The sequence below is a fragment of the Rattus norvegicus genome, chromosome 13 (genome assembly GCF_021556685.1).
Source record: "Rattus norvegicus strain SHRSP/BbbUtx chromosome 13, alternate assembly SHRSP_T2T, whole genome shotgun sequence".
NCBI lineage: Eukaryota > Metazoa > Chordata > Mammalia > Rodentia > Muridae > Rattus > Rattus norvegicus.
In genome coordinates, this window is record NC_141546.1 from 44,946,988 (window position 1) to 44,968,904 (window position 21,917).

At 44.1% G+C, this 21,917-nt stretch overlaps 1 protein-coding gene and 1 pseudogene across 3 annotated transcripts; both read right to left on the minus strand.

The window, feature by feature from the left end:
* Positions 1-4,177: 4,177 nt before the first annotated feature.
* Positions 4,178-13,961, minus strand: Il20 (interleukin 20). Of its 3 annotated transcripts, XR_015635397.1 has the most exons (7): positions 13,016-13,961; positions 9,111-9,283; positions 8,755-8,820; positions 8,499-8,651; positions 7,369-7,443; positions 6,171-6,324; positions 4,178-5,050 (listed from the first exon to the last, which is right to left on the minus strand). XR_015635397.1 is itself a non-coding variant. In XM_087581632.1 (6 exons), exons 1-6 carry the CDS (start codon positions 13,023-13,025, stop codon positions 6,247-6,249), a joined length of 555 nt encoding a protein of 184 aa, XP_087437758.1. In that variant the 5' UTR covers positions 13,026-13,961; the 3' UTR covers positions 5,535-6,246.
* A 6,810-nt stretch (positions 13,962-20,771) lies between these two features.
* On the minus strand, positions 20,772-21,281 carry LOC134481490 (small ribosomal subunit protein eS10-like; annotated as a pseudogene).
* Between the last annotated feature and the right edge of the window lie 636 nt (positions 21,282-21,917).

A 21,917-nucleotide genomic window follows, 5' to 3' on the forward strand; every position in this document is an offset into this window, starting at 1 on the left:
GCTTTCCGTGCCCAAAAGAGGCAGTGGAAGCGTTTGCTGGAAAAGTTTGAGGAGTGGAGTTCAGATCCCCAGAACCCACACAATGCTCGGTGGGTGTGGTTTCCCACCTGTAACCAGCCTGGGAATGTGGACGCAGGGGATCCCCAGAGCGAGCTGGCTACTGAGACAAGCCACCATCCCAGTAACTTCTAGGACTGACTGAGAGACGCGGCCTCAAAGACTGAGGCGAAAGAGTCAGTGAGGAAGATCCCAACATCAGCCATACACACGCTCCCACATATGTGAGCCTCACACATGTAAACATGCACGCTCACGTGCACACACACCACATGTAGATGGATCCTTCAAAGGGGTTTTTAAAGATCTATTTGCTTTTATTTTATGCGCACGTGTATTTGCCTGTGTGAGTTTATGCCTCCTACATGTGTGCAGGAGGACTTGAAGGCCAGAATAAAGCATCGGTTCCCCTGGAGCTGGGATTACAGGTTTTCGTGAGCCACCATGCAGGTGTTGGGAACTGATCTTAGGTCCTCTACAACAGAAAGTGCTCGAAGTCATTGAGCCTTCTCTCAGTCTTATTATTTCAATTGTAATGTGTGTATGTGTGATTGTGTGTGTGTGATTTGTGTGTGTATGTGTGATTGTGTGTGTGTGATTTGTGTGTGTATGTGTGATTGTGTGTGTGATTGTGTGTATGTATGTAGGATTGTGTGTGTGTGAGATTGTGTGTGTGATTGTGTGTGTGATAGTGTGTGTATGTGTGATTGTGTGTGTGATTGTGTATATGTATGTATGATTGTGTGTGTGAGATTGTGTGTGTTAGTGTGTGTGTGTGTGTGTGTGTGTGTGTGTGTGCTTTTTCTTTGGATCTTTTTCTTCTTTTTGTTTGTTTTGCTCTATCCCAGTTTGTCTGGCTTTGTTTTATTTTCTTATTCTCTAGATCCTGTTTGTTTTCTAACAAGAGACAAAAGGTGTATGTGTGTGTGAGTGTGTGTGTGTGTGTGAGTGTGTGTGTGTAAATTTGTACACGTGAGTGCAGTGCCCAAAGAGATCAGAAGAGGTCAGATGCCCCAGTGCTAGAGTTACAGGCAGTTATAAGCCACCCACACAACTCAGATTCTGGGAATCAAATCTAGTCCTCTGCAAGAACAGAATATACTCTTAACCACTGAGCCATTGCTCTAGGCCTACCTTCTTTCGATTATTTCAAGTTTTAGTATTATGGCAATTAGTAATTTTTTAAAAGAATTATTTACTTTATGCATATGAGTGCACCGTAGCTGTCTTCAGACACACCAGAAGAGGGCATCAGATCCCATTACAGATGGTTGTGAGGCACCATGTGGTTTCTGGGAATTGAACTCAGGACCTCTGGAAGAGCAGCCAGTGCTCTTAACCCCTGAGCCATCTCTAGCCACCTAGTAATTTTTTTTGAAGTTCGAGTTCCATTAGTGTGTTGCTGAAATGTGAAAATATAGTTGGGTTTTGTGTGTGGATTTCATTTTCCGCCATCTTACTGAGACTTTCTATGCTAGCTGCTTTTGATGGCTTCTATTAGCTATTTCAACCTAGATAAGAAGGTCCTCTACAAATGCAGAGACTCTTCTCTTCTAACCTAGATGACTTTAACTTATTCTTGAGTAGAATTGAAGTTAAGTTTACTGGAAGCTCAAGGACCTTAAGTTTAGGGCCAACGCTGCCAAGACTTACTGTGCAACCTTTGACAACTTACTTTCCCTCTCTGAAACCCAACTGCTATCTGAACTGATCTGCGTGTTCTCTGTGATCAGTTCTAACGTTGAGTAAGACAAAGAACACACTCTGAGTGGTGTCCGGGTCTCTCGTGACTCATGGCCTCAGGCCTCTGGGCTCTGCTTCTTCCTCTTCTCGTTAAGTGTTGACTCATGGCTATCAGGAGAGTTGAGGTGTCACCTCTGCTCTCCTGGCCTTCCAGTGAAACAGGGAGTGGTTGTAATCACCGTGCTTCTGCTTTTTGCTGCCACGTGCCGCCTGCCTGCTGTGTATCACCTGGCCTGCCCTGTGTCACCTGGCCTGCCATGTGTCACCTGACCTACCATGTGCCAGGAGCAAGCCCTTGGCTGCAGAGCAAAGTGTGTTTTGCAGCAAAGGTCAAGCTACTCAACAAACAAACAAAAAAAAATCATTGAATTTTTTTATATATCTTAATATTCTACTCAAACACTGGCTCCTCTCTTACTTTTGGATTCAGCGATTGTTGACAGTATAGTATTGAAATATGCTAAGACGGGAGGAAGGGAAAGATTCAACACCTGAGATAAAAGCAGTCTGATCCTCAAGGTTCCTGCAAGGGTCTAGCAAGGAAACCAAAGTCTTGTCTGTCTTCATGGAGGATGGATACACACAAGTTAAAACAAATGATGCTAGAAGGCCTGACTCTTTAAAAAAAGAGGATTTGGGCTGCCCCAAAGTCATGGTGGAAATGAGAGGACAGAATAGGTCCTTCCTGTTGTTAGAATCACAAATCCCTTACCTTACCTTCACTCCTAGGTTTCGGACACCATGCCTTCTGAAAGTGAGCCTCTCACTGGAGGGAAAACTAGAGACATCTGGAGCATGGGTCATCAGTTTGGCCTGCCTGATCATACACACACACACACACACACACACACACTTCAGATGCTGAACCAGACAAATAGATTCCTTTAGGCTATGGAAGGCAGTGAGGGTAGCAGACCCTTCTAAGGCCCCCAAGACATGGTAGAATCCAGTGTCTGGAAATAAATCCAGAATCACCCATACTACCATTTTCACTTTAAGAAAGCAATGTAGAAACAGTTCAAACAAAAATAAACCTACCAGGTGAAGACAGGGAGAGGTTATGTTTCCAGAGCTTGCCCCCATCGGCTGTGTTTTAGTAGAGACTCCAGAGTGGACAGAGGTTCAGCAAGATTTGTTGTAGAAAAAAAATGGATGTCACCAGGTGTGCTCTGGTTTGAGGTTGTTGGCCTGAGACAGCTGCAGGAGATTTAACTCTAAGCAGGACATCCTGTGTGATTGATTAGGAATTATATATTGGGGTTTGTCTGTTACTAATAAGTCGCTCATTGGAACCAAATGCTTACAAGGGTTATTGTTCTGTGAGCTTTCTGAGAGGGGAGATGATCTATCTAATTGGCTGTAAGTCTACTTAAAGTTAACAGTAGGCCAGCTTCCCAGGCTGAAGATTGTAGATACCGAGTTGGTTTCCTGGGGTGACTGCTGAAGATTGTGGGTAGTTTTGTTTTTAGGTATGATCTGGCCTCCATTTGAATATCCATTTCTCATCAGAGATTAAAACAGAGAAAAAATGTGTTTCATCTACAGTATAACAGCTCATGGTAACCACAGTTGATAGGTCATTCTAAGTTGAGCATATTTCTCTTGCGATCTACAGAAAAACCCATGTCAGTTCTGTTTGAGGCTTAGAAATATGAGAGATTGACATTCAATAGAGATGTTGTAAAGATAGGTTTCACTGGGAAACCGAAACTTAGTTCCCCACCTTGGTGGGAAAGCTTGGCACTTTCTGGGCACTGAAAGGCACCGTTTGGTCTAATGCTGTCTAAGACCTGGGCTTCCATCTGTCCATCCACCAAAGCAAGTTGGCGCCCCACTATCTCCTGCAGCCATATTTTTACCTCATCACCATGTGGCTGTAGAAACCAGGCTGCCCATATCAAGCTTTGGTTCTGCTGCTTCGTATGGGAATGTCTGGACACATCTTCACCTGTATATGGTGATAAAGAGGCCTTCCTCACAGGCCTCCTCTAAGACATAAGTAACATAACATATATTAAGCTCCCAACACAGAGCCTCCCAAGTGATAGGTACTTAGCCACAACAATCATTTTCCTTACAGAAGCCACTCCCCATCATTTGGGGGGAATACATTTTAAGCTCCCCCTTTGGAAATTGAAGCTACAATCATTATGACCCTTTATACAGTTCTTCAGTTTTTATGGGACACTGTTTTCCAAACTACTTTCCCTCCCCAAGGATTTTCAACTCCATGGATGTTCAACTCTCTTATATAAAATGGCATAGTACTTCCACACAACCTACACATTTATTTATATAGTCATATATTTAATATAATATAAAAGTCATGTGCATGACTGGGAGACTAATTAAAGGAATGAAGATGAAAACTGTCTATGTGGGTTCAATATAAGATGTGATTTATTTTCAAAAATGTTTTTATCCATAACTGGTTGAATCTGCATGTGCAGAACCCTCAGGTACAGGAGACATTTTCTTCTATACATGCATACATTCATACATGCATACATACATACCTATGATGAAGCTTAATGTATACACTGGGCACCGTAAGAGAGGAGCAACAATAACAATACTATAATAAAAGTCATTTACAAGTTACAGATCACTTGCTTTTTAGAATTTCCAATTTAATGTTTTCTGACCATACTTGTTCTCAACCAAAACAGCAGAAAGCAGAACAGGAGTGGGGGAGGGGGGTTTCCTGGTTACTCCATTCCAGAGCTGTAGGGAGCCACTATGGAGTCTCCATCGCTTTATGTCTCCCACTGACCTCGGGGCCTCCCTCTAGCCCTGGTTTGAATATCTATTGCTTAAGTTCTCATTTGTACCAGGTAACACACTCACAACCATACAAAGAACCTGGTGAAAAAGATGGGAGGTAATGAGAGTTCAATCATGATTCAAACTCAACCAAGAGAGGGCAATGGGGAAAGAAACGGGAAGGAGAGAGAGTGGATATTTAAAAATTTGTTTTCTATGTTTATTTTCTTCTTCAACTTTTCTCATTTTTCCAATTTTTCTCTCTTGGGTAGTTGCCACTTATACATGAGCTGAGGAAATAAATTTTAATTCTTAAAGGTCTATCAATCAAAGCAAAACAATTGAGGCAATAGAAAGAGGCAATGATAGAATCCAAGGAGCCAAGCTGGCTTGGGAAATTGAACATTACAAAGCTGGGGGCAGAGCTCTGAGCGAGGGGAAAGGAAGACGGTACCAGGCCAGGTACAGACTGCTCCTTCCGAAGAACCTGGAAAGAAAGCATTTTGATTAAACAAAAGACAAAAAGACTTGATCCAGCAGCAAAGTAGACCACATGACTGGAGAAAATCCAAATGGGTAAGCCTCAGGAGACAGCTCATCCCCTATCCCGGGAAGACTATGGAGCAATACAGCACCCCGGGTTCTGAACCCTATCTTATGTGCCCACTGAAACTGGTGCTCAGGGTGCCTGGTAAGGAACCGGGGTGTGAGAAGACGCTTGAGCGCAGAGCCTGTGAGTTGAGAGTGGGAAGGCTGAGGCCTCTCCCTCTGTCACTTGTTAAGGGCTCACAGGACTGGGGATGGCAGCGAATTAAGACATGGGGCTAGGTGGGAATGGATCATACAGAAAGAAGCTCAATTCTCACTCATTTTCCTTCCCAGGAAACCTGAGGATCCTACCTGGCCCTGAGATTCAAACTTAACCTCAACAATGTTCCTCTATGGGAGTAATTTCAAACTTCAGGCTGATAGTACACAAAGAAAACTTTATTCGTAGAAATACATATGGGTCAAAAAGCCCATAGCTGAACTCATACACATATGAGTCTGGAAAGTTGGTTTGAAATGTTCAATAATTATAAGACACCTATAGTTTTCTATCTGATGCCTCCTTCCAAAAATAATTTTATATCTGATGCTTTCTTCCAAAATTCACATCAAGGAGCCACTGGCTCACTGTCTTGTTGGGCTTTCAGCAGTAAGTATGTCCTCAGTTAAACACCAACTTCCTGTAGCCACTCTTCCGGAGTTTAACAGGCTTGTTTATTATATGAAAATATATCGCCTGCTCTTGACAGGTTATAAATATAATCTTCTAAGTCTTGTGTTCAAGTACAAAAATAAATATAGTTCAATAGAAAATAAATATACATATTAATGAATAAATATAGACAGCATTAGAAAAGACATTACAGAAAATTTTACAAAATTACAGTGTAAGGGAATAGAGAGACACACGAAGGCCTCCACATAAGGGAACCAATAATATATAAAAAATACACACTGTGGTCAGCACTAAATTATATCATACAGGGGTGGTGGTTTGAGGCCATGTCTTCGTGGTACTGAAGACTGGGACTCTTGGGTAGAAATGTTCTCAGCAGCACCTGGGGCCTTGTCTTCATGGTGCTGAGGTCTGGGACTCTTGGACAGGAGCGTTCTCAGCAGCCTCTCTACTCTCATCTATAACATCTCCTCCATCCATCTCAGAAGAATGCCTAGTTCCCCCAAAGCCTTCACCACGGCTGCCTGGAGCTCAAGCTGAAGAAAGAGCAGAGGCATCTTGTCAGACAGGCAAAAGAGACATTTGCCCAGGAATAGTCCTCCCTACTATTGGTAGATCAACTTGGGGAGTGAGAAGAGAATTCTTTTCAAGATAAAGAGATTGAAAGAGGTGACAGAACCTCACATATTCAACCAAAGAAGAAAGCTACTGAGTTCACCAACCTGGTCATACATAGGGAACTGAGGCCCAGAGAGAACTTGCCTACACAGATCAAAATAAGAAGGCTGTTTTCCTCAAGAATTGTACGTGTGTGTGTGTGTGTGTGTGTGTGTGTGTGTGTGTGTGTCCGTGTTGTCTATGTGTGTTCCCTACTGTGCATACTTTGATCTAATAGATATTGACTAAGGCAAGCACTGGGCCAGTTCAGAAGTGAGTAGCACAATCCTTGCTCATAAGGAATTCTCAGTTGAGGAGTGGAGACAGGCAGGAACAGTGACTGAAATGATGTGTGATGACCAAGTGACTGGAGTTCCCACAGTATGGCAAGAGGTAGCCAACTCTGGGAGAAGCATCCACTAGTTTCCTGCAGGCGATGGCCTAGGCTGAATCAGGGAAGGGGGAGGGGGAGGAAGTCAGTGAACACTTTCTTGGGAGATATGCAGGAGTGTCATTGTGAGAAACAACATAGATGGATTCGTGTGATGTTGCGAGTGAGTGCTTTTGAACGTGTGTGTGTGTGTGTGTATGTGTGTGTGTGTGTGTGTGTGTGTGTGTGTGTGTGTGTGTGTGTGTGTGTTGGAAAACAACCATTTCTCATTTGTGCCCCTTGGAAGATCCAGGTATCTCTGGAGTGTTTGGAGGAGACATAGACATTCTTTCTTCACTGGCGGGGAATCATGTAGAGAACGCATCGTCCTAGGACCTGGGATTGCCCCTAGGGCCATAGTGAACTAATAACCTGGTGTTTACCAACATGAATATCCCTCCCCCCCGTATCTTTAATCTCAGTTCCAAAAACACACCTCCCACAATCCATACAAACACTGTATATATATATATCTATATATCTATATATATACCTCTGTGAAATGACTGAGAATTTGGTTGTATTTCTCCATTGCTTCTTCGCCACAATGACATGCCATGTGAGAATGCTGGAAAAAAAAAAGTCCCAGAGAATGGTATGTTTTATTTTTGCCTTTCAGTGTATATTGTGTTTTGCCTGTATAAATGTCTGTGCACCCATTCATGCAGTACCAAGAGGAGGCCTGGAGCGAGTGCTGGGTCCCTGGGACTGGAACTAAGAAAGAGTTGTAAGACACTTAGTGGGTGCTGGGAATCAAACCTGGGTCCTCTGCAAGGGCAGTAGCCAGTTCTCTTAAATGTAAAGCCATCTCTCTCCACTTCTAATTTTATTTTAAATTTTGGTCTTTCTGTTCTTGCTTTTGGGATAAGCAGAGAATTCTGTTTCTATAACCCTATGAGTAGTCATTTCTGTAGGAAAGTCCTTTCCTGCTTCGTCATTTGGGATCATTTAACTAGCCATCAGACTAATATAAGCCAGCTTTTCGGTTTTAAATACAGAGCTCACAGGGGGTTTTGAGAAAGCAATGGGGCTGGCAGAGTCTCCAGTTCCTGTTCCCCACTGGCTTCCTACTCTAGCTCCTGTCTAGGAGACTCTAGAGCAAATCCAGACCCTTATGGAAAGAATGCAATTCTTTTTTTTTTTTTTGGAGCTGGGTATCGAACCCAGGGCCTTGGGCTTGCTAGGCAAGTGCTCTACCACTGAGCGATTAAATCCCCAACCCCAAGAATGCAATTCTATAGCTCTGTTCCTAACCTAATCAATCCCAATAACCCACTGACCTACCCCAAGATGCCCTAGTAAGGATGTAAAATGCATTACCTATAGAAAAAAGTCTAGTTTCACAGATACTAGCTAATAATCATAAATACCAAACAGCCAGCATTTTATATTTCTTCAAACTTTTTAAACATATATTCAAAAGAGTTTTTTAGCATATATTCCTAAAGAGTTACATGGTTCAACACTTTTCTTTTGGTTGGTTTGTTAGGTGATTTGTTGGTTAGTTGGTTGGGCTTCTTGTTTTGTTTAGTAATTTCTCAATTTCTCTACCCCTTTAATAGGACAGGAGAATGGACCTGGTTGCTAAGTCCCTCAAACTATGTAACCAATACCATTACTCACACAGACTGAGAGGTCCTTCTTGATGATAAGAAAAGAATTGGCGAGGCTGCTGATCTTTCGCAGGGTATGATGGTCAGGGGTCTGGTAGACTTTGAACACCCTGTCCAGATAGAACCTCACTAGATGGCGGAGAAAGCAGCACCTATCCGAAAGCTGCGAAGAAGACAAGTGTGTGAGAAGAGCAGGAGACAAGACCTGGCTGATGAAGAAGCTCTGCACTCGCCCTCCCTCAGCTCCCCCCAGATCAAATGCAGACCTTTGTGTCTTTCAGGGACTCAGTCGTCCTTAAAATCCTGACGTCGATATTTTCATCTTCAGCTTGCTAAACAGGAGAAAGGACAAGGAGAGACAGGTCATTTACTGCTGCCAAGGTCTTAGCTATCAAAACTTCTGGCCTCTTTCCTGCTAGGGTCTAGTGAGAGGCATTTTTTGAACTACCAAGGTAAGGCATCTCTTAGAAATACACTGTCCAGGATTGGAGTCTCTCTCCATCCTCCCAGTCTTCGTTAGCACACTACCAGGGATACGCCGAGAAGACAGACAAAGGGGAAAGAGGAGAGAGAGAGAGAGAGAGAGAGAGAGAGAGAGAGAGAGGATAGATCCTTTACATACCACACTATGCCGAATCTCAGAAAATTCCTTTTGTATCGCCTGTAGGTTTGCAGTGATTACACAGCTTCCCAAATGAAGGGTCTTGAGCCCAGTTAAAGGAGTCCAGAGAAGAAAACCCACAACGGAGAACAGTCCAAAGGCAAGACGAAAGCCTCTCATCTTACACCTAGATCCTGGAGACCAGAAGTGGAAGTTCAAAGAGATCGGTCAGGGTTATTGACTTCTCCGGTCTAGCCACCAGGTATATGCCAGCACCAGCTGTCCACTGGGTGGGAACTTCTGCGGCGGCAGGCAGTGCTATGTGTTCACGCAACTTCCTAAGAAAAGCTGCTTCAGCCAGAAGCCTCCCAGTCCCTTCAGGATCTAGGTACTGGGTAGAACCACGGGGTCATGACTCCTTTATTGGGTCACCTTCCCAGCGCCAAGGTCATTGCCAGCAGAGAAGGCCTGGAGCAGCAGACACATGCAGTGAACCAACAGAGAATGACATATCAGAAGAAATGTCAAAACTTGTTGGAGGGAATTGACGTAGACAGCCCTCCCCCCTTCCAGAAAGCCGCTGCGGTCCCCTTAGACCTACAGGGGAAAACAGTGTCACAAAAGCTGTGACCGTGCCACCAAAAACACCTGCGGGAAAATTGTCTAGATTTTACAGACACCCACAGGGCAAAAGAGCCTAGCTCTATTTGGCATTGGTCTGAGATCAGAGTGGTTAATGGAACATAATAGGTTCATTAAAGCCTGATGCCAAAAGCATAATCAATGATTTCATAACAATCCTACTGCTGGTGAAAGGCAAGAACTGATGGGGCTCCTCTTCACACGGCTCCTTCCAGAGGCTCCTGCAGGGGAGCCTCAGTAAGACAGGACTACAGCAGATCCAACAATAGCAACCTTTCTCCCTGGCCTGGTATCTTAGGCCTGAGGCTGAGAGGATGACCCCCACCAAAAAGGGCAGAAACGCATTTGAAACAGTTCATGTGTTCTTTGCAGTGAAGGTGTTCAGTTAAGAAGGAATGGTTATTGGGTTTTAAGATAAATAGAATAGCCTAGGATAAGAAAAGTGAGGTCCCGCCTTAAAAATAACTATACATTTTGGAATGTCGTTTGAACCACCATTCCCTGTCAACTCATTGCAAGTGTCTGCTGTTTCAGGCCTTACCTGCTGGCAGTAACAGTGGCCCTAGGGTGGGGATGGGAGATTTTAATGCAACATCAAACAAGGGCAAACGATATCAAAATCTTCAACAGTAACAGAACTTGGTGGTGTCATTGCCGAGTCATTGAAACAGGAGAACCATGTGCCCCTATAACAGGTATTTTCATCTTGAAAATTTCATTTTTCTTGAAGCTATATGATAAAAATATTATTGGTGGGTGTTCTTCCCTTAAAAGAAGTCAGAAAAAAAAAATTGGAAGTCTAAGTGAAACATTTAAACTTTCAATGCTCGTAAGGTGACGTCTTAGTCTGCAGAGTGCTTGCCACACCAGCACAAGGACCTGAGTTTAGCACACACACCCCAACCTGTGTGGAAAACCTGTGGAGCACACCAGGACTGGAAAGGCACAGGCAGGGCAATTCCTGGGCTTGCTGCCCCTGCCTTGCCTAATCACTACACTCTATGTCCCAGTGAGCGATCCTGTCTCAAAAACAAGATGGATGGCTCCTGAGAAAGGAGCTCCCCAGGTTGACTTCCTGCCTCCACATGCACACACACACACACACACACACACACACACACACACACACTTTAGCACTCTAATGAGCTCATTTAATGTTTTAATATGTTCGACAGCTTTTAGTGGGTTTGGAGGGAAGGAAAAACCATACAAAAATCTCTGCTCTTAGCAGTTCCCACCTCAGTCGGTTGACTCAGTTTGCCCAGGCCTGACGGCGTTGACTAAGCTAAAGAAATTTTTCAGTAGGAAGTCACAAATAAACCAGAATGAGTTGGACACTCTATATCTATAAGTCTGTGACTGATATGTAGAAACCTTTCAGAATTGGCTAGCAGACCACTAGCTTGCACCAACCCAAAAGCTAAGGACATCATCGGATAGCATCTTGGGCCTACAGAAGGCCTTCCTGCCATCTGGCTATACCTACTACCCACACATGCATTCTAACCTCGCCTTGATTTATAACTTTCTCCTTTTTTTTTCCTGTAAAACTGTAAGAACTTTATGAAATGACTTCCATATTGCAACATGGATTGTGGAGTAACCTAAATTTGTGCTCTCAGACCACAGTCCGGGGTAAACTATCTCTTATTCCTTTAAAGATGAGAGATGTCATTTTTGCACCAAAAAATTGTGGTGCCTCGATATAGGGCTCCGAGAATAGAACACTTTTCACCCAAGGAATCACCCCACTGGAAGCCAGATACCTGCATGGATCCATCAAAAGACGCTCTAAAGTAAATCCCTTCTCCTCTCTTTCTTTCCCTCCTGTCTTTATTTCCCATCTAACAGTTTTCTTTCTTTTTAATGCTCATAATTACATTAAAGTGTCTTCAGTATGCAAATCACTCCTAAAATTTCTTTCAGCCTCAGAGCCAAAAATTCTTACAGGAATTGCTCATGTCATTAAAATAACCAAATAAAGCCATGTCTGTAACCCCTACCCAAAATTCTGGATGTTTCTCCTGAGACCTGTCTTCAAGCATTGTGGGTGAGTTTTCCTGTCTGCCACTCGACTGATCAATCCTGCTAAATATGGCTTCTGTGTTCCTTTGATTCTGTTTACTTAACCAGGAACCCACTAAATGTTTGAGTATCCTCGAAACTTTTCCATACTATGCTCCTGGGTCATATATAATAGCACATGACCTTTTTTGGGAAATATCACTGTAAAGCCTCTCTCTCTCTCTCTCTCTCTCTCTCTCTCTCTCTCTCTCTCTCTCTCTCCCTCCCTCCTTCCCTCCCTCCCTCCCTCCCTCCCTCCCCATCTCTCTCTCCCTCCCTCTACCTTCTGCTCTCTGTCTGTCTCTCTCTCTGTCTCTCTCTCTGTCTCTCTCTCTCTCTCATACACACACACACACAATGTGCCTGGTGGCCTAGCAGATATAAAGATATTCTAAAAAGACATGTAATGAGAATTTTGATTTCTTGGAAAAACACAAATATTATGAGAATGTGTTTTCATTTTAATCCCAGGTGTGGGATATGGGGCTGTTCAGATTGTCCACAGCAGCTGACTATGATTTGCCTCGTGCTCTAGTAGAGGCATGAATTTGCCAACAGCAGACGGTTTCTGCAATTGTGTGATGTTTGGATTCTGGGGACTTCTGAGGGTTCTATAAATGCTCAGACCCCAGTGGTGGGGCAGTTGCTACTAATGGTGGTTGATTGGTTGCTATTGTTTGTGGTTTCTTAAGTAGTCGTGCTCAAAGAAGAAACAAAAAGAAATTAGATATCTGGATAGTGAGGATCAAACTTGGCCCAAGGAACTTGATGCCCCTACTCAGCAGGAAGCAGTTTAACAATAATGTCGCCCCTTTCCCCTCTGTTTTTAAAACCTACTTTCTTTGTTCTGTGAAACTATAAAACCTTATGAAACTGTTTCCATGCTGGCACATGGAAGTTAGGGTAAGCAACCATGATTACTCAAAATGGTTCCAGAATAAATTCCCTCTCTTATTCCTTTTAAAACGAGATCTGTAATTTTTTCATCAACACGATCATAAATTCAACAACCAGACTAGCATTTGTTGAACACCCACTGTCCTCAATGCTGTGCTACCTTTACCAACCGGATACAAGGATAACAGTGACACTTCCTGTTTCTCCAAGAGACTTCATCTTTCTAGAAAGTTCTTTGGGGGGACATGACTGACCCTCAATATCTGGGTAAGTGATTGTGTGGACCGGGCTTATCCCCAGAACCATCTGAGAAAGTCTCTTACCTGAGTTCATGAGGAGCTGCTTCTTCTGGTCTCCTCGGAGTCTGACTGGGCTGAGAAGTTACTTATATGTATGCCACATGAAGGAAATGAACTGTTGGAGGCCAGGCCTGGAAAGCCCTTGGAGTCTCTCTAGTGATGTCCCCATTTCCTCAAGTCCCAAAGTGCTTCCCTGCACCCTGGCTCATCCCAACATCCTCCTGAACAAGCTCTGCCTGAGGGGATGGTAGGGTGTGGCTACGGACAAGGGATGTGCCTCCCTCCAGTTGCATGTGTCCTCTGAGAAAAGACAGAGACACAGAGATCAGAATTATTGGACTAGAATGGAATTCTCTGGAACTCCTCCACTCACTCAACCTAAGCTCATTTTCCCCAATTTCTCCCTCTTTTTGGTGGCTCCAGGAGTGACTTGGATGGGTTATAATCCAGTAAGGAAAACCAGGAGTCACTAGGATCTCCAGAGTTTAGGACACATCTTTTTATTATAAATGGAATTTCTAATTCCTAGAGAATTCTGGAAGAGGGAAACATTGCCTTAAGCCAATGCTGTTAATTCTGTTTAGAATTCTTGATTCAGAACTGGGAAAGGCTTCAACCAGCCCCAGGGTGAGGGGCTCCTTTGTTTATTGCATATCCATAATTACCCCTGTCTTTCTGTCCTGACTCACATTTCATGTCTATGTACATCAAGCCAGCTTGGGAAAACGGCGTTTCAACACCAGTTGTGAGCATTTAATCGGAGGATCGTAAGAGGGAGAACCCCCTCTTATGAAACAAACCCCAGTTCCAAAGCAAGCCATTTTAGGGGGGAAGGAAAAAATTTTGTAGACATCAAGAGGGAAACCTAATGACTCCTCTTCCCATACTGGATCCTGAGTTGGCTGCCCAGGGTTTTCCTGGTCCATGGTGTCACATTGCTGACATCAGGGCTTCCTGCCCAGTTGCATCATTTTGCAGGGAAACACAAGGGCCTCCGGGGACTGGAGGAAGAATCGTAGCTCACAGGATGCCCAGGCAGGTAGAAGCCTCTGCCACTCCCTTGCCTACATGCTGGGAATTTTGCTGTACTGTAAACTCTCTGGAAGATGGGCTGAATGGGGGAAGAATAAAACAGCTGAGTTGGCAGAAATGCGTTTTCACTTCCCTGTCCTCCCACTGCCTGCGTGGATGATGTCATTTCCCCTTCCTGCATCCTTATGTCACCGAATTCCACCAGGTCAATTCACCACCTCCCTTTCTGCAGTCACAAATCCTCCTTCTGACCACACTGAATCTCCAGTCGGCTAATCACACTCACAACTCCATCTGCTGACTCTGAATCTTTCAGAACATCCTCCCTTAGATTGGGTTGGGGTCAGGTACGAGAATCCAGAGGAAGATTGGAATTGGGTTTTCTCACCTACAAGATTGGGGATTTACATGATTGTTTCCCCCTCTAATCTCATAAACAAACATGGGAAGTGCTCCCAAATGCACTCACTGGGCTAGATCACTCTAAGTGACACCTAAGTGGTAAAGAAATGGTCTTGACAGCCCACCTGACTCGGGAGTTCTAAACCTGGGAGAAGGGGGTGATGGGAAGAAACTACTTTCACCAACCTTCGATCAAACATGACCATGTTCTTCAGTTGTGAGAACAGACAACAAATACCGGCCACCGCAGCATTGGGAAAACAGATGACTCTGTCCCGGGTGGGTCTGATTATAATGCTTTCAGACATCTCAAAATGGCGCCTGTACTCATCAGCACTTACCAATGCTCCTAAATCGTATTAACAAAGAAACAGAACCTTTTCATTACATTCCACAGCTGCATCTTAACCATACTGGTTTCTTTTCTCTTGTATGTGTTTAGAAACATGGTTCTGAGTGAAATTCCTAAGTGTCCCTAATATGCCAGAAACGTCATGGCACACAAAGAGTTAAGAACCCTTGTTTAGTAGTAGAGGGGTAGACACCTTGGTATGTATAGTGACCATACCTCCCCAAGCACGGCATGTGGTCTGAGGAAAAAAATCTGCGTATGGAGATGGGAGAAATTGCCATCAGGGATTTCCTTGTAAAATTCAGTGCCCAGGCTCATCCTTGGGACTTGGGTGAGGTGAGAGTTGAGATTGCTTCTGAGGGACAAGGGGATCAGAGAAGGTTTCCAGGAGAAAGTCTGGACTAAGCAAGACCTAGAAGAATTAATGCTCCTGTGGGCTTTGGGGATGAGGAGACCCTGGCAGCCAGAAGGGTCTATATTTCTCCCAGCAAGGAAAGCTGGATTAGCTTCCTCAGACCAGAAAGTGCTTCTGCACTTATTGGGGACACAGCCCTGTGGGTGTTCTGTGAGGTCAGAGCAGATATTGAAGAAGGTTTAAAAAACAAAAGGCCCAATTACAATGAACTGTGAGCACGCCAATTGGTCTGTAACCCTAGTTTGGGGGTGGGGGGGAATTTGACACCCTCTTCTGGCCTCTATAGGCACTGCATGCACATGATACATAGATATATATGTAGGCAAAGCACCCATATACATAAAAAGTACTAACAATAAGACATCACCCCACAACCAGCACAGTAAGGGTGACAAGACTCCCAGGCAATCAGGGCCTTGATCAACACTGTGCTCCAGAACTCTGCTAACCCATGGCTTGGAGTGGAAATGACTGACCTTCAGACTTCAGAGTATTCAATGAAGAACTATTAAGGCAAACATCTGGCATAAGATTGAAAACCAAGCATCACGGTGACCCACATCACATCAACATGGTGATGTATGTCTTGTAAACCCAGCAGGCTATCCTGGACCACCCTTGCCCCCCCCAAAAAAAAGTCTTTATTTTATGTTAAGTGAAAAAGAAAGAAATTTGAATTATTTTTATAGACTCCAAATCCAGTAAATGGAGCAAATATTGAAGATTCCAAATGAAGAACACAAGGACACCTTCGAGTCCCTTACCTTTGCTTCATGATGCACAAATCCCTTCAGTGAATAGGCACATACTATCCACAGCCAATCCCAGAATAGCTCGTCAGGGCCAGCAACACACACCTGAAATCTCAGCAGATGGGAAGTGGAGGTGGGAGGTTCAGGAGTTCAAGGACATCCTTGGCTACATAGCTTCTTAAGGTCAGTGTGATATCCTCGAGGCACTGTCTCCAAACAAACAATGAAAGAAAACACAACCAGAAAAGGGGCAGTGCTCTCACCACTCCCATTCTGCAAAGGCCCTTGAGGTGACCCTTGAAACAGCTCTGATTTACTAATACCTGGGAACCCATTTTGTGTCCCAGGAAACACAAAGAGGAGTTGGAGGCTGAGGGGATGATTGGCTCTCAGAAATGAAGCCCATGTGGTGGGTAGAGTTAGGCTATGCCAAAAGCTGGCCAGAGGCTTCACTTCCGGTTTTAGCGCTTTGAGAATTCCATCCAGTGTGTCTGAATCATATTCCCCTGATGCCTCTGGTTTTACCCCCTTTCCCTATCTACCCAACTTCGTGTCCTTTGATTCTCCTTACCAATTTTAATTTGTGCTGCTCATATATTCATGGATGTTTGGCCTGCCCCTGGAGTGGGGTCAACTTACCAGGTGATACACTTAAAAATCAACTCTATCTTCCCCAGCAGGTATCAATCCCCAAATCCTCAGCTACAGGTGGGACTTGGTCCTTAGGCTTTTTGTAGCTCTCACGGTATGTTCAGTTCTTGTGTTGATTTCTTTAATCCTCATGCAACTATGTGAACTATGGAAAATTCATCTCATATTTCTCATGTTAACAAGCAGAAGCACAGAGTCTTCTTAGAGTCTCAGGGAATATGACCAGACAGAGGCATCCATCTCCTATTAATAAGAGCTGCGATTCTAAGCAAATCATAAAGAAGATAGATTCTCCACCCCATGCTAGGAGGATCCCAGATTTCCAGCTAGAAAAAGAACACTGAATCCTGGGTGCCACACTCAGAACTCAATCTCTTGCTCCTTTGCTATTTTGATCCATTTTCTGTGCAACTTCAGAGGCTTGCCCCTCCTCAGACCAAGGTGCTGATGGTGTTTCTGGGTTTAATCATGTGCATTAGTGCCTTTCAGAGCAGAACCCTGGGCCCTGCGTTATAAATCTCAGCCAGAGCAAAGTGAATTTTCTCAGGAACAGGAGGAAAGTGAACCAAAGCTAGGACTGTTGTGTTTTATAAAGTGTGATGTAATGTGGCAGGAGGGAGTATCTTAGCCAAGGTGTTCCTCTGAGGAATCATCACCATGCAACAGGTCTAGTTCAAAAGGATGTTTATTGGGGGAAGGGAAGGGGACTTGGAGAAGAGGATAGAGGCAGAGAAAGGGAGAGAGAGAGAGAGAACAGAAAGAGAGAAGAGAGATGAAGAGAGGAGGGAGGAAGGGAGGGAGGGAGGGAGGAAGGGAGGGAGGAAGGGAGGGAGGGAGGGAGGGAGGAAAAAATTCTTAGCTATGAAGGAAACTCACGGGGAGCCGAACCGGTTCAGAAGAAATGGTGGTAGTAGTTTGTTTGGCTTTCTAGGTTTGGTTTGGTTTGGTGTTTTAGAATGGAATGAGTTCCCTTTCTCCTCTGGCATTGACTTGTTTGGGACATGACAGGATGTTGGATAGTCCAGAACAAAGACAGGAAAGATGATTGGTTTCCACCACAGACTCATCCAGTAGGATATCTAAAAGTCCTACCTAATAGCACCCTTGGGAGAGGTGGAAAGTGGAATAAAATCCCAGCAAGACTTTGTCTTAGAGGTGGGAAGAGAGGAACAGGAAGTCAGCCATCTTACATGTGTAAGTAAAATATGCATTCATCTGCCTAGAGCTGTTCTCCCTTCTATCTGTCTACCAAGAGTCTGTCTGACTCCTCTTCCCTCAAAGTGGAATCTCAAAGAGCTTCAATTTTTCTCATGCATAGGGAAGCTTAATACTTTCTAAGGTATTTATTGGTATTTTGTATTTCTTATTTTCAGAACTGTCGGTTCATTGCATTGGTCCACTTATTGACTGTTTCATTTCCTTGGTGGTTAATTTTTCAATTCTTTGTAAATTCTGGATGTTATCCTTCCTATAGAAGTATAGACGTGAAGATTTTCTTCCATTCTGAGAACATTCATTTGTTCTTAATGTGTTACAGACTTTTTCTGAAGAGACGTGACATGTCTACTCACCCCAGATAGGAAACCACTGAGAGACCAGAAACCACCAAAGTCCAGCTTGTTGCACCAATGGGGATTACTTCCAGGAATACAGATGAGGGATTACTTACAAGAGCAGGAATGAGTCATAGACAGATGTATCACCAAAGCCCACCCCAGCATGGGTGACAGCTGACAAAACTGGGAATCTGGAGCATACAGCCCAGCCTTCAACAGGTTAGAGAGTGTTCTTCCAGGTTGGTCTGAGGTTCTTCTAGACAGACTGGCTGCTGTTTGTTTCTCTTCTAAATAACTTAGCTAGCCTTTCCTTCTGTCAGGCTGCTTGGCTCATCTCAGGCTCTTCTTTGCAATTTGACTTGTCTGAGAGAAACTCTTAGAAATCATAACTGTTACCTACTCTTTGAAGAGAGGAGCCTAGTGAACCTAGTCAACTTCAGGGACTTCCTGAAACCATTTAATGGAGCTCACCTGCCAGATGGAGAGTTTTACCTCCCCTTTAGAACACCTTGCTGTTTTAACTCTTTGTGAACATTCTGTTCTAAAACAGCCTGTTACTTCATTTCCTTCCACAGCCTATGGTCTTAAGATGTTTCTTTCCAAGATGTAAGGCTTCAACTTTGGAGGGAACTGCTATCTAACAGCTCAGCTGCTGGTTTCTCTTGCTATGCAAAAACTTTTGACTTTAACGCAATCCCATTTGTTGATTCTTGAGGCTAGTTTCCTCTTTGGTCTTGTAGCAGAATCTTAGCAGAGCCCTTGTATCTGGCATGAATTCCAGAGCGATGGCACCCAAGCTTTGACACAGCCTTTTGTAAACAGTTCATGATTGTTATCTGAGGTTTTTATGAGGTTCCTCTTCCAAAGGATTCTCAGAGCCTTTGCATAACTTAATCCCTGAGACACAGTTGGCAAACTAAGAAGTTGAATATGACTGAGCATTGCTTAGGTAATGGTTCCTTCAGACAACTCCCAGATCTGATAAGAGGTTTGGTATTCAGAAATCCACTTGCTAAAAGTGTTTTGTATAAAAGTGAAAGAGCACTTCCATGAAGCTGTTGGCATTGGGTCATCCAGAGACTGATCCTCCTACTGCTTAGAAGGCTAAATTCATCCTACAGTCTCTCTCTCTCTCTCTCTCTCTCTCTCTCTCTCTCTCTCATATCAATCATCCTGCATAACCCAGAACACCAAAACAATCTCCACACATCTGCGAGTTATTTCCACAGGGACTAAATAGTTTTCTTTATATTGTCCCACTTTTAGAATAGTACACTCCATAACCTAGTAAGCACATTATTTGTGCATAATTTCTGAATAGTCTCAAGATCAACTCTATGAAAGGAAAAAGAAGGCCATAACTCTGCCAACAAAACAAGCAAAACGAGAGGACGTCTGAGAGCCCAGATGTGAGGTAGGTAGAGACATGGCGAGTGCCGATAAAATGAGGTGAGAGGGAGAACTCTGCTTCTGGGTTCCCCTTGCTTCCCTTCTCCTCCTCTTCCTCTTCTACCACCAGCATTTCTTTCCTGCAGGAACAGATCACCAGACCAGTAAATCTCTTCCTCAGCCAGCCTTTCTCATCATAGATGTTCCGGACCCATGATTGAGGGTCCCAGATTTAGGGTTTGGATCTGGTTCTGCAACTCATGAATCCTGACCTAAGTTGTCAGCTTCACTACCTCTGGAATCAACTAAAACCCAAAGCCTCTGGGTGTGCTTATAAGTGATTTTCCTAATAGGGTCATTTGAGGTGGGAAGACTAACCTTAAATCATGGCCACATGTTCTGGTGGCAGCCTGCCTGTGTAAAGGCTCGTGGATAAAGAAGCTATTGCTTTTTGCCTGCCTGCCCTCACGCTGACTGGCAAGTTCATTAACCCTGTTTCTGAATCATCCCTTCACTGGTGAATGATTTCTTCAGAATCCAACATAGGCTGATGAATGGCACTCTAGGAATTTCCAGAACTTTAACACCAAACTGGGACTGCTGAGACATCCGGTCTCATGGATGGAACAACTACCAGATCCTTGGCCTTTCTGGCAGGAGATGGCCATTTTTGGACTACTGAGACCACAGCCTGTGTGTCTTGATATGTCTCTGTGTGTCTGTGTGTTTGTGTGCGTGCGCTCACACACATACATATGTGTGCACACATGTGCATACACATTCATTTGTGTGTAGGTGTGTGTGTGCGCACACATGTGCAGATGTATTCATTTTATCAGTTTGATTCCTTTAGAGAACCCTGACAACTGTAGATGTTGGGTCCTGGTAAGCTTAATCCTTTTTTATTTGCTCCCAATGTCTGAACCTCAGGACAAAGCAGGAGTTTGGGAGAAAAACCTAAGTTCTCACCTCAGTGTTGCCAAGACTGCTTCAGAACATGGCCGTTGCTTTAAAGGTTACTGTTCATTCTGGAACCTTGTTTGGGGATAGACCAGTAGCTTCACTATGTGTGAGCGGCGTGGCTTTAGAGATGTCACTTTAACCTCCTTTCCCATTATCACCCTGGGGTCTACTTATCTTTACTACTGGCATTCAGTGAGGTAACCTTTATAGCCTAGCGTCATACTAAGCATCGATATGGGACTGTGTTTGTTTGTTTGTTTGTTTGTTTGTTTTTCTTTAAAGTTTATTCAACACAACATAATCTCCAACTTCACTGAGGTGGCTGACCACGTCCACGACCGAAGCCCCCTCTAAACTGGAATTCTGAGCCAGCCCCAGCCTCAGCTTTCTTGTCAGCTCCAGGGTCACAGTACTCCTTCTGTAGGTGTCTCTGCCTGCCTCCCCTCTTGTGACTCTTACAGGCCACTCACCCTCTGGACCTTTGGGCCGAGGCAGCACAGAGTGTCGGGCACGATCTCTGGAGGTGGGTGCAGGTAATCTTGGAGACGCTGGATGCCCTCATTTGTGAGGTACCAGTAGAAGTGTCTCCAAGCAAACTGCTCCTTCACGTAGCCTCAAGACTTGAGAGACTGCATGGCCTTCATGACGTGAAGGTTGGGCACATTCTTGTTTGCCAGATTGGGGTGTTTGGGCATGTGGACATCTTTTTGGCAACCATCACTCCATCCTTAAAAAGGAGTTCACAGATGGCAATCTGATTCTTCTTAGGCATCAACATCATGGCGGCTGCAGCGGCGTCCGAGGCAGAGGCTGGAAAGGATCGATATGAAATTATTATGAGAATTAAATATAGTGCATTTATAGTAAAATATATTATGTCTTTGAGGACTAATGCCAGCACACACAAACACAATCTAAATGTTTGCTTAAAAGAATTGCTTTAACCCATTCAGGTCATTTGTTCCAGGAATGTGTAAACACATACTAAGTACCAGAGAGTACACAAAAACGAGCTCACCCAAACACAATAAACAACACAGGATGCTAGGAAAACACAAAGAGAGACATGAGACTGCTGGTGTAGAGCTTGGATGTTAGGATCACTGGGTTCTGTGGATTGAAAGCTTGAAGAAAGTAAGAGTTCAAGTATCATAAGTCTCTGGGAAAGTCTAGGGTTGTCAGAAATATACCAAAGATGTTGGAAGTGGTGGTCCAGGCAGCTTGGCATGGGATGCAGTTCAGAGTCACCGTGAAGAAACTGAGTACCCTGCAAACAATTTTGCTTCTTCAGAGCCTATCAGTCCCATTAAAGCACGACTTGTGAAGTGAGGGGCTGAAACCCTACTTCGCTTTGCAAGCAAGCATACTGAGGGGATAGCATGCCTGGTGTGTCCTGAAACACCGAGGAGGTCAG

Coding starts and splice junctions, on each gene's coding strand:
- Il20 (XM_087581632.1), bottom strand. Junction 8,652..8,754: donor AGTCCCTGAAAGACACAAAG/GTCTGCATTTGA, acceptor TCTTCTTCGCAG/CTTTCGGATAGGTGCTGCTT. Junction 7,444..8,498: donor AGAAGGACCTCTCAGTCTGT/GTGAGTAATGGT, acceptor TTTTTTTTCCAG/CATTCTCACATGGCATGTCA.